This window comes from Miscanthus floridulus, chromosome 8 (assembly GCF_019320115.1).
Source record: "Miscanthus floridulus cultivar M001 chromosome 8, ASM1932011v1, whole genome shotgun sequence".
Lineage (NCBI taxonomy): Eukaryota > Viridiplantae > Streptophyta > Magnoliopsida > Poales > Poaceae > Miscanthus > Miscanthus floridulus.
This window is the reverse complement of record NC_089587.1, coordinates 208,833,880-208,846,391: the sequence shown is the minus strand read 5'-3', so window position 1 is coordinate 208,846,391 and position 12,512 is coordinate 208,833,880. Positions and strand designations below refer to the sequence as shown.

The 12,512-nt window shown below is 48.7% G+C and overlaps 1 protein-coding gene across 1 annotated transcript; it reads left to right on the top strand.

The window, feature by feature from the left end:
* Positions 1-3,895: 3,895 nt before the first annotated feature.
* Positions 3,896-12,293, top strand: LOC136478063 (nucleobase-ascorbate transporter 6-like). The gene is made up of 14 exons (XM_066476387.1): positions 3,896-4,319; positions 7,424-7,521; positions 7,607-7,783; positions 7,880-7,980; positions 8,127-8,202; positions 8,279-8,338; positions 8,441-8,625; positions 8,724-8,820; positions 8,940-9,026; positions 9,120-9,178; positions 9,295-9,386; positions 11,129-11,206; positions 11,309-11,469; positions 11,644-12,293. The coding sequence occupies exons 1-14, from the start codon at positions 4,205-4,207 to the stop codon at positions 11,860-11,862; spliced, it is 1,605 nt and encodes a 534-aa protein (XP_066332484.1). The 5' UTR covers positions 3,896-4,204; the 3' UTR covers positions 11,863-12,293.
* Positions 12,294-12,512: the final 219 nt, after the last annotated feature.

Genomic DNA, 12,512 nt, shown 5'->3' with positions numbered 1-12,512 from the left:
CTGGGCTCTGCTGTTGTTGTTCATCACGGAGGTGAAGAGGCTCCGCCTCGGCAGGGGAGGGAGGGGCGCCTTGGCCAGGGGCTCTGCCGGCCGGACGGGAGAGGGGCCACGGCCATGGGCCCGCATGGCCGCATGTCCTCCTGCTTGCTTGGCTGAGCACGCGGGCAGGGGTAGGGCATGTGCGCGGAGGGGGCCCGGTAGGGTATAATCAAGCAAGCACTTGATAATTAACATGCCTAGTTGCACACAGGCATTTACAGTAACAAAACTGAACATATGCAGAAAACCAAGACATCAGCTGAAAACCAACCAGTGCCACCTCCTAGTTCTTTTCATCATCATTGGCCTAACCAGATCTCCAATGCTAGAATGTTTCTTGTATACCTCATGTTCAAGTAAGGACCAAAACAGTGAAGTGAACAGAAAAAGGCAAGAAAGGAGACATGCGGATCGGATATGTCGCCTCTACCGCGGCACACAATGGACACGGACGCCAATGCCGCCGCGCTCCACTGGCAAGCCCCGCCGCCTAGACTCCAAAAGGACGCCGGAGCCACCATAGCACACCGGGGATCCTCCGCCGCCGCCGCTAGTCTAACGGGCACAGATTTATTTTCGCTTGAAGAGGAAATATCCAATATAGATCAACCTATAGGGCATCCATACAAAGAATATAATACTATAACGACTCCAAAGACATATCAATACAACCAGGCATCTAGAGTAATGGTAAAGACCGTGCATTTCTTTCTTCGGGTCCCGGGTTCGACTCTCAGGCATTGAGGGTTTTTTTTCATTTATTAGACCCTGGTGACACAAAAGGTACAAGTGATACGCAAGCCGTCGGGTCCCACATGTCGGTTGGAGATGGAAAATAGTCCTACAGGTACATGTGACACGTGAGTTGTCGGGTCCCACAGGTCGGATGGTCCCACAGGTACACGTGACACGTAAGCCGTTGAGTCCCACACGTCGGATGGAGATGGAGAACGGTCCCATAGGTACACGTGACACGTAAGCCGTCGGGTCTCACAGGTAGGATGCTGAAGGGTGCCGCAGGTACATGTCGAACAGAGAAAGGACCGAGCGTAGACTTTTATGACGAATTACAAGCGTCACGGATAAGTAACTGCAGATCCCACAGGTACACGCCGGATGGAGAAGGGTCCCACAGGTACACGTCGTATGGAGATATGATCGAGCGGAGATTTTTATGACGAATTGCAAGCGTCACGGATGAGTAATTGCAGGTCCCACAGGTACACGTTGGATGGAGAAAGTACCTTGTGAAGATCTATGACGAAGTCGTTCGTTATCGATCGAATATTGTTCGTCACAGATGTGTAATTAGTTCAATGACGAAGCCCTATTCGTCACAGTTTTAAAGGAGATCGTCATAGATGAGTCGCGCGAGTGATCTGTGACGAAACCCTGCGCTCTTCTATGACGTTTTTGTGACGATGCCTGATTTCGTCATAAAAATGGAGGGTTGCAGGATCGTCACCACTGATATATGACGAAACAGAAATATTCGTCATAAAAAGCGCTCTTCTATGACGGTTTCGGATTCGTCATTAAGATTTTCGTCATAAAAGTGGATATTTCTAGTAGTGTGAGAAGAGGCCGAGATCAATGGTGTGATGACCTCGTAGCAGTACAGATCTTGCTTCGTTGTCGGCAACCATGAAATCTTCTTTTACCTCTGTTTTCTTGGCGCGTCTGTCTATCTCGCCTTGGGCATCCGCAAAAACTTTTGGTCGGAGCTCATGTTTTGTTCTTGTATTTTGTGAATGAAAGTGAGCCTTTCCGGTGGAACGGCGAGATTCATTCCTGCAATCCAATTGGTGTTTGACGTGAGCGAAACAACATTCCTTTAGAATTCGTCCGAAATTCCTAGGACCCAAACAAGGTTTTAAAGGTAGGTCACCTATAGTTTATCATAGTTTATTCGAGGTACAATCCATTTAAATGGACTATATGGTCAACTAGACGTGATAAACTATAGGTTTACTAAGTACATAGGAGTATTTGGTCTTATAGAGGTTAATAGTCTTCTTTAAAACGTTATAAGTTTAAAACAATTTAATCTAGGATAAAACTAGAGTGTCATCTTGTAGACGACCGAGAACGGAGTTTGAGCAAAAATCTCGCCTCGCGAAGTGTCTTGTTCGTGTGGCAGAGCGTTAACCTCTCCCTCGCTCTTTCAAAACAGACATCCACTGTATGATCGTGGTACGAAAGACGTACGAGTGGTACCAGTATCACTGGCGCACCTTATGAATGTGAGGAATCTACTGTCAGTTCTTTCAGCTTTTCACTCCGGTGTTTTGTCACCTTGTCTGCATGTGCTGATAGGGCTTTATTAGGGTGAGAAACATGTCGGAGCGCCAGTGAGCCCGTGATAATAAATGCAAAACGCGGCAGCCCTTGCATTTTGTCCCAATCCGTGTCTCCGACTCTCCGTGACTAGTCGAACAAATCAACAAGGATTCACAAACAATAAATACACAAAGCGCAGCGCCATATTGTTGGAGATACGCATTTATTTCATCCCTGGAAATTCCATGCACGTCCACCGTCACATGTGGCAAGTGCTCCCACAGTCCTCCACTTGCTTCCCTTGGGCAGTTGGGACACATGCGAGACCTCCTCCCCCACCCACATGCCAATTGCTTCATTGATCCTTGAAGATAAGAAATCCCCAGACGGCGATGCCCATGCATTTCCTCGTGCCCGAGAACTCGAGATCTCCATGGCCATCAGCAGCACACCTTTTCTAATTTAATGCTCATCGTGCAAGATCACGACTAACCACTTTGCAGGTGTGGGCTTCTACTTCTAGAAGAGCCCTGTGGTAATAAATTATCGATAGACCGGTAGGATCCCTTGGTCATTAGTATGAACAAACAAAGGCGAGACTGGCGTAGCATCCGCTTAGCTAAACAAGGGCTGCTGCAACACAGCGTCAGCGTGTGACCCTCGCTGGCTTTTGAGGCCAGCCCGTGACTAATCATTCTCGCCGGGATAACGGACAACACCACAGACGAGAAAAGAAAAGGGCCAAATGCTGCGCTGTGGAAGAGCAAAACGAAGGGGAGGAACACAATCTCGCCTCGGAGTGGTACGGCCGCGCAACTTTGCGTACAGATCAAAAGCGCCCCTGCCTGCTCTTTTCACGCCTTCTCCCCTCGGAACGAGACGCGGAAAAGCGGAAAAATAACCCATCTCCTGTCACAGCTCTCTCGCTCCTACTCCCTGCCCCTGCTAGTAGTAACGCAACACAGCAATTCGCAGCTCTCCCCAAGGCCAAGGGAACCCAAAAAGAAAGAAAGCGCTCCAGTGCCCACTAGGCCGCTGTACCCACGCTATCTCGCGCCAGTACGAGCCATGAACCCAACGAGTGGAAAGCACTCCTCTTTCTTCACGCATAATCCATCGCCAGCCACGTTCCCAACGCCCAGAGCCCAAAGCGCGCTGCAAACGCGCGAGCGTCACGGCAAAAACGGACCGGACCGAGGCGGCAGAAACGGGACGTGATGAACCAACCTGAAATACATGGTCAAATCCACCGCGTCCCACACCCCCGGTTTCGTTGCAAAGTCGCGCGAAAATCTGGAGAAGCTGGTGGGGCTTCAGCCGTTCCGAGCAGCGCGGTGTGGGGGTGGGCTGGCAGCCGGGGGCCGCGGGCGGGTGGCAGCCCCACCGCACCGCGCAAGGAGAGGCAGCCAGGCAGGAGAGATTCGCACGGCTCGCTCACGCGCACACGCAAAACAACGCCCGCATAAATGCGGTTTTGGAGCCGTGCGGGCGGGGCGTGAGCTGTCCTCTCCTCTCTCCCCTGCCGCAGCGGCTACGGGCAGCAAGAGACGACGGCGACGCGCGCAGAAAAACAACCGCTCCCCCCAGTCCCCCGCCCCGCCGTGCCCCTCCCTCCTGCCACTGCCAGCCTCTGCAGCGACCGAGCGCTCGCTTTTTTGACCGCGTCCGCCTGCGCTCTACTCCTCCTCCCCTCACACACTTCCCTCTGATCCAGTGCCCACTACAATACTCTACTGCTGCGCGCTAGCGGTAGCGCTCGCACCACACCACCACTCGGCAACAACGCCACCGCTGCTGCTGGCTCCTCCTCGCGCTAGCATTGCGACCTAGCGCGAGGGGAAGTGGGGGTTGTGTGCGTGCTCCGTGATCTGGGAAGGGCCGCGAGATGGCCGGGGGTGGAGGCGGCGGCGGCGGGCCGAAGCATGACGACCTCACGCCGCACCCCGTCAAGGACCAGCTGCCGGGGGTCTCCTACTGCATCACCAGCCCTCCTCCGTGGCGTGAGTCTCCCATTCCCATCCCATCGCTTCCTCCTCGCCTCCGGCCCTCCGGGCAACTCGCCGTCGCTCTCGGGCGGCTCATGGCAAGTTTTTCCCGTTCCCAAGTTGCCTCCGCTGGCTCACGAGTCACGCCCTTGTTAGGGAACAACAACAAACTCCGTGGCGCGGCCCATAATTTCGAAGGGGTTTGTTTTGGTCCCGGCTGGTAGGAAGTTGGCCGCGATAGCGATGCGCTGCTGCTACCAACGTCGCAGTTCCGCTCGTCGTTGTCAAGGGTCTGTGGCGACGGTGCGGTGTGGGTGTGGCCATCTCCCACACCTTGACGCCTCGCTTGGGTCGGCGATTGGGTTTTACGGGGGATTTGCGAGATCTGCCTGAGCTTTCATGGTCTCAGTCAGTCCCATATAATTCTAAAAAGGTGGTTCGCCTTTCCGTTCCGCATGTCGCCTCTCTAGTTGTTTAATCGGATGCTCGTGATTCTGCAAAAGCTTTGACTCGTGTTGTTGCAAGTGGCTTATATCCGCCAAATGAACTCTCAAAGGAATCATGGAAAGGAGGTTGTGTTGCTCTTGATGCTCAAGTTGCACACGGCTCCCGAATCTGTGATCCCGGTTCTCTGTCACCTTATTAACTGATAGCAGTGGTATATTCCTAAGATTGAGACTTCTCAGTTGTGTGGATGGAATATTCAGGAAATCTAGTGCTGCTTTAGAGTTCTACCGAGTAACTATGGTGTTAATCAACTCTTAGCGTTGACTCTTTCCTGCGTTAAAGCACATGCTCTCTGCCTTTTTTGTTAGTATAACGTATCTAGTCCATGTTTATTTCGTTTGTAATCTGTAGTACACTATTGGATTGCTATAGACTCTATGCCAGTGCTACTAGCTAGCTCCAAATCTGGCTTCAAGTTGCTTTAATTCCCTGTATTATTGAGTTGGAGCTTTCTACCCTGTCATATGAACTGATGCATCTGTTTATATAGCATGCTAGTGGATGTGCCGTGGTTACATAGTTGTGAAAGTAATGATCTGTTTGGTTGTGTCACTTTGAAACCCCACTACTGCCTTTTCTGGCATTTAATGTTTTACAGCACATAGCCACAAATAAATTTTGGGTTTAGTTCATTATAAGTTGCATATGACCTGCATGGGATTTTGCACCTACTGGTTGAGTTTGATCCATGGATGGAGGGGGTGAAAGACACCAGCATGTTTAGGAGAAAAAATGATCCATTTGTTGTGCATTCAATTCATCGTGCTTGCATGGAACTTATGGTGTTAAAGGAGAAACATGTCATGTCCTAATCTTGGATCATCTGCATTTGTAAATAGGATAAGTAAACTGAATTTATTTTTTCACGAACGTGCCGTGTAGCACGTATTTCATTAAGAGGAAGTAGACAACACCGAACCAAACAACAAACGGCTCAACACTAGGCGAGGAGAAGGAAGAAAAACAGAAGCAAAAAAACTAAAGAAAAACTACGACGAAGCCCGGCTACTGCCACAAGAGGGACTAAAAGCAACAACGGGTTGAGCGATAGCGAGCTAGTAAACTAGGCCATGGGCAACGATTGGGCGACGTAGAGCGGGTACCCAGAGGTAGGCTAAACCTCAAGGTCAACCCCCTCCACCAGCTAGATGCCCTCAATCGCGCAGCCTATAGGGAAGAGCGTCCTGATTGCCTCGCACTTGGACTCCAAGAGAGGTCCGCCGAATAGGGCCATGTACTCATCGAAATCGCCCTCCGCATCGGCCTGTGGCGTCTGATCCTGCTGGCGGACTCCCCATTTTGCCATCATCACGATCTAGGCTTGCACGGTCGGGTTGGAGGCTCTGCATCTGCTCTTGGCCGCCAGCCTCCCGCTACGACGTGGCGGTGAGAATGTGCATTCAATCGCACGACGCCTCCTAGGAACACGGAGACGTGGAGGTTCGACCAAGATCGGCTCCGTGATGGCAGAGCAAAGCTGCGACTGTAGACACTGCGAGATGGCACTTGGTAACACCGGAGCTGGTGCCACAGCCACCGCCGCGCCCATGGGCGCCAAGGCCACAGGCGGGGAAGGAACTTTGGACAGCGTCCTCACGTGGTCCGAGTGCTCCTCGTCCGAAGAAGGGGCCGAGCGAAATGGGCCAGCGAGCTCCACTTCGACGCAGTCGGCGCACCAATCGGAGGAAACAGCCTCCAGATGTACCCGACCAGATGTTTCCCCAAGCTTGGGTCCCCCTGGGCCCCTCCGCAATGAAGTTCAGGGTCAAACGCAACTATCCGGCCCACCAGCCCAAACGCGCTGCTCCCAGGCGAGACCGCCCTGAGCAGGTGGGGCGAGGGGCTCGGCAGAATCAATCGTGGCTCGGCGACCTTGATCCCCGAGCCGGCCAAAGTCAGCGCCGTAGCCTCAAGTAGCAGCATGGGGGCCTCTCCCGCCTGCTGTACTACACCAGACGTGGCCTCCCTGCAGCAAAGCTGGCGGACATCAGCAAGGCATGGAGCAACAGTGTCTGCAGGTGACAGAGCTCCAGGCGCACGCTCCCGAGGCCGCGACGATGCAACATCCGGGATCTCACGCGGCCCACCAATTGCGACGCTCGCCCCCGTGGGCCCAGCATTTCCCACGACCAGCGGGCAACGGACCGCCCCAATGAGAACGGATTGCCGACCGAAACTTGCCAGGCCCAGCGACGGTCCCCCGCCGCGGCCGATGCCGGCGGGCGCGGACGTGAATGTGCGCGGCGCGATGGAGCGCTCAGAGTCAGTAGAGGTGTGGGTGCGACGACCACCCGAGGAGCGCCGGCGAGGCACCCTGCGGCGAGGACCCTGAGGAGCTGGAGGCCGGCCGCGCTTGCCATCGCCCAGCGGGCAGTTCCGAGCTCGATGCCCCTCGCGCCTACAGTCGAAGTTATCGATTCAAACTTGATTTTGTGTTTGTCTTGGATTAGCTTCAACATGTTTCCAATATAGTTGACAATGGTACACATATGATGCTGTCTACTACAAAAATACTTCGCTCACATGCTTGAATACTTCAAAATTTTGATATAATACTATTAGTGAGGAACTTTTTGCTCTAACTTGGTTCTATGGGATTGTTTGCAATGCAGCTGAAGCCGTTCTTCTTGGGTTCCAACATTATCTGGTCATGCTGGGTACCACTGTGATCATACCAACTGCACTAGTTCCACAAATGGGAGGAAACAATGTGGGATTTCGAATTTTACTATTCATGTTGCGTTGGTTACTTGGTTCTAAGCTATCAATCTAATTCCTACGGTTCTTTGTGTTAGGAGGACAAGGCAGTGGTTATCCAGACATTGCTGTTCGTTGCAGGTATCAACACCCTCCTGCAGAGTTTCTTTGGTACCAGGTTGCCTGCAGTGATTGGGGGGTCATACACCTTTGTTCTGCCTACCATCTCAATCATCCTTGCTGGACGTTATGCTAATGAACCTAATCCACACACTGTATGTTGAAAGTACTGCAATCTGCCATTTTTCTGATCTTACTATCTTAGTTGTGTACACCTGGACCTGATCATTTACTTGTTATTTTTTCTGAAGAAATTTCTCCGCATCATGCGTGGGACACAAGGTGCATTGATTGTGGCTTCAGCCTTACAGATTATAGTTGGGTTCAGTGGCCTTTGGCGTAATGTTGCAAGGTAGGAAGATGAACAAATTAGTTAACTGTATTTCTAATTTCAGTATCTGCTCCAGAGGTACTCAAGCAAGAAAGAATCTTGCAGAAGTGACGCATTACTCTTTCTCACTTGAGGTCTTATACTTGTATGTACTCGTTTTGTTCCAGGTATCTGAGTCCACTTTCAGCTGCTCCTTTGGTGGCACTAGTTGGATTTGGACTGTATGAGCTAGGATTTCCCTCGGTAAGCTTTGATAATTGTGTTTCTATTCGCTATTCATTCAAGGATATTTGCTCATGCTTGAACTATAAATATCCAGGTTGCCAAATGTGTTGAGATTGGTCTACCTGAACTAATCCTTCTGGTGATCTTTACGATGGTATGATTGGATTTCTATACATTTGTTTGTTGCACCCAATTTGCTCTCTAACTCTCTACATGTCATCCAACTACCATTTTCCTTTCTGTTCCATTTTTGCAGTACCTGCCGCATACTGTTCACATGCTGAAGTCTATCTTTGACCGATTTGCTGTACTGTTCACTATCCCCATAGTGTGGCTCTATGCATACCTTCTCACTGTTGGAGGAGCATACAGGAATGCACCACCAAAGACTCAATTTCATTGCCGCACTGACCGTTCTGGATTAATTGGTGGCGCACCCTGGTACTGTTTACAGTTCTGAAGATACAATTGTTCATATGTCACCATCATTGTTGTCAAAATATATGATTAGTGTAACTTTTCCACAAATGAAATGACAGGATCAGAGTTCCATATCCCTTTCAGTGGGGTGCTCCAACTTTCGATGCGGGTGAAGCTTTTGCAATGATGGCAGCATCATTTGTTGCTCTCGTGGAGGTTTGGCTCGCTGCTCTTAGAGAAAAAAAATCAAATATTCCAGCACATTGTTGCTATATGTGTGTTTGTATGGTGATATAATAATGATCTCACTAACTGGCTATCCCTTGTGTTTGTAGTCCACTGGGGCCTTCATTGCTGTCTCTAGGTATGCTAGTGCTACACCAATCCCACCCTCTGTTCTTAGCCGTGGTATTGGCTGGCAGGTACATGTTATTTTTCATCTACCACATGTTCAGGTTTTACTGGATAATTGTATATTTTAGTTGACTTAGAGCATGCAACTGTTCTTGCTTTAGGGCATCGGTATTCTTCTGGATGGGCTATTTGGGACTGGAAATGGGTCTTCTGTATCAGTGTAAGCACCAGACAGTACATTTTTAAGGAATGCATCTCATTTCTATTTTAACACAAGTCTTCTCTAAGGAATAGATCTAATTCGGCTTGATACGACAATTGTTTCCTTAACTGCAGTGAAAATGCTGGTTTGCTAGCTTTGACACGCGTTGGTAGCCGAAGGGTAGTGCAGATATCAGCTGGTTTCATGATATTCTTCTCTATTCTGGGTCAGTTTACTTGTCATGGGACTAGCATTTGATTCTTTACCAGATCTTTGAGATAGCAGATTTAAGCCTAACATGTATGATGGGACTTCAAAATTGGCCTGGTTTTGTTTGTCGCATAAGCCTGCTATATAGTACTAGTTATCGCATAGGACTCTTCCCTTTCCTTAATGAGGTTGTTAAGATTGTCGGTGGTGCATACAGTATACTGTATAGATCGATTGATTGTGTTCCTTTTGAAGTTTGAAGTGAAACTCGGACTCATGCAGTCTAGAACCAGGCTGTGTATAGAGATATCCGGCAGTAGTTTTTTTAAGAAACTGAATTGTGGCGAATAATTTTCACAAGACACTGCTTAATCCTGCATGCACATGCTTTAGACTTCTAGCTTGCACACTCCAAAAATAGCTTACCGAGTTGTTTCCATTTCTGTTCATTTTCTTTCTTTCCTCTTCTCTTCTTCCCTCTATTTTGACTACCATGGTGTTCTCCACCACCTCCCTCACAGCATGTCCCTTTTGCAGCCAACAACACAGCCTCACCCAGGCACGCTGCCGCCTCAGATATCAACTGCCGCTGTGCCGCCCCAGCCAGCAGCACCTCGCGTCCTTGCCGCCCAACTCCTGCGTTCACCCCACCCTCCACTAACCACTGCAGTCGTTCGCTGCTGACCCAGGCCTCAGCTGCTCGCTGCCGACCCCGGCCTCTGCTGCCGTGCCTGCTGCTGCTGCAGGCCATCCCTCTAAGCCTGCCGGACATGGAGCCCTCCAAAACAACCCAGAGCCCAAATCCCTGACCCTAATTCGGTAGTCTCCTGATTCAGGCAGTTTCTATCTCACCCTCCTGCACCACATGGCTTGCTCTGTTGTGACTTCTCTGTGCGCTGCTGGGAGCAAGGAGCCAGTGAGAGTTTGTGACTTGCGCTGTGCAAGGAAGAAGAATGATGGGGCCTGGGGGCGATGGTGATTTCGCAGGAAGAAGAATTAGTCTGCTGGAGGAGCGTCAATTTGGGAGGGGATAGTCAGATTGAGAGGCTGTGCAGGTGAGGGGCATTAATACACGGATGCGCAGAAACAAGCATTCCCCATTTTCATAACTTCACCACCTACTTGACCCCCAAGTTGAAATTATGCCCTTAAATATTTTCTTTCAAGGAATTTAATTGGACCATTGCTATTGCTTGCAAGGCCTTTTGCCTTCAGTTTACTTGATAAACCAGCGAGTAGCTTATGTAGTGCTGACTTCTTAGATGCCTTTCATACAATATCTATAGCTACAGAATACTGCCTCGAGTGTCAAGTCTGCCTGTGCCCAATGGGTCCAAGCGGGTCGGCTCCTGTTAGATCATTATTTCTAATTCTTATAAAATTAGAAAGTGTGACCCTTAACTTGTCTAACTTAATTATGGAATATCAATTGATATAATTGTGAATCTGAGGCTCTGAGCATGTACTATAATGGGCATCCGTATTAGTAAATGTGAGGAACAAGTGTTAATACAATATTATCCAAAAGGAGAATTTAATTGAACTGTTTTGAGAATGGGTTGTGCAGTTCTGTTAATTATCTCTTCTGTTTGCGGTTCACTACAATGTTGTTTACAGAACTTCATTGCTACTTAACCTGAAATTGGCGTTCAATGGAAATTGCCTAGCATATGCATTGCAATTTTGCATGCTCTGGTCATCTCAGAACATGAATACTTGCGTTTTCTGTAATAATCATGGGTCATTTTGACTACCCAGGGAAATTTGGAGCTGTGTTCGCCTCAATTCCTGCACCCATCTTTGCAGCTCTATATTGTATCTTCTTTGCTTATGCTGGTGAGCAAAGACCTTCAACCTACTTGTGTTTGTTCTATTAGTTCAAGTTATGACGATTGATGCATCCAATATGTGTAACTGTTATGAACTTTGTTCTATTAGGTTCTGCTGGGTTTGGCTTTCTTCAGTTCTGTAACCTCAACAGCTTTAGGACCAAGTTCATCCTTGGGTTCTCAGTTTTCGTGGGCCTTTCAGTTCCTCAATACTTTAATGAGTACACATCTGTTGCTGGTTATGGCCCTGTTCACACACATTCAAGATGGGTATGTAACAGCTGTCTTTCAGAAATCTTAGTGCTATAGTTAATGTGATCATGTAATTTAACATAACCATCTCTCCTGTGTTTTCAAAAAAAAAAAGAAAAAAAAGAAAGAAACCTTACAGTTCTGTGGAAAGGTAAATGAATTACTAATCATTTGTCTTGTTTACTCGTACAGTTCAACGACATAGTAAATGTGATATTCTCGTCCAAGGCGTTTGTTGCTGGCTTCGTTGCATATCTTCTGGACAACACTATTCAAAGACATGAAAGTTCTGTCAGGAAAGACCGAGGCTACCATTGGTGGGACAAGTTCCGGTCATACAGGACTGATACAAGAAGTGAGGAGTTCTATTCCCTGCCATTCAACCTGAACAAGTTCTTCCCTTCGGTCTGAGATTGCTGTGGTTACTCTTGTTACTCTGGACTGTCTATCCCCTGTTCTCTGGTGGTGGCACTGTTGATCTTTGGCATATGAAAAAAAAAATTATGCTTCAAAAGGATGAAAGATCCTACGGCTGCTGTATACTTTATTTGGTGCCAAAAGTAGGAAATTTTGGTTACCCGTTTGTCGTATGGGAATAGCATGTTAGTTCATACATGTTATTGTAGTCAAATTTCATCATTCACAAACGGGATTAGTGGAATGGCAATGTCATTGTAGTACACTATGCTAATATTATATATTGTAGTAATCCGGCCACCGCAATCTTTTGTAATGTTAACTTGGTGCTTCAGTGTAGCCTCTGCTGTGGGGTAATCCGGCCCGGTTCGTTAGGCTGATAAGCCACGGCTAAAAGTGGCTGATTTGTTGTGAGAAAAAAATACTGTTTGTTGGCTGAAAAAGTATGGCTTATAAGCCAAGCGAATAGTGCGATAATTTTCTTGGGGATCAGCATTTTTGGAGCTGTAATTGGTCCTCTCCAGGAAGCACACGTATTTGCTACCAAACCTTGTTGATTCTGTGCGGGGAAACAACATGAGTCGGTTCCAACACCCTAGGGCCGTGCTCTTTTCTACTCCCTCCATTTCAAATTATTAGACGTT

Bases quoted from the DNA above. Each gene is read 5' to 3' on its own strand.
- LOC136478063 (XM_066476387.1), top strand. From the start codon at position 4,205: ATGGCCGGGGGTGGAGGCGGCGGCGGCGGGCCGAAGCATGACGACCTC. The intron at 4,320-7,423 runs GTGAGTCTCCCA...TTTGCAATGCAG, and splicing joins CACCAGCCCTCCTCCGTGGC to CTGAAGCCGTTCTTCTTGGG. The intron at 7,784-7,879 runs GTATGTTGAAAG...TTTTTTCTGAAG, and splicing joins ATGAACCTAATCCACACACT to AAATTTCTCCGCATCATGCG.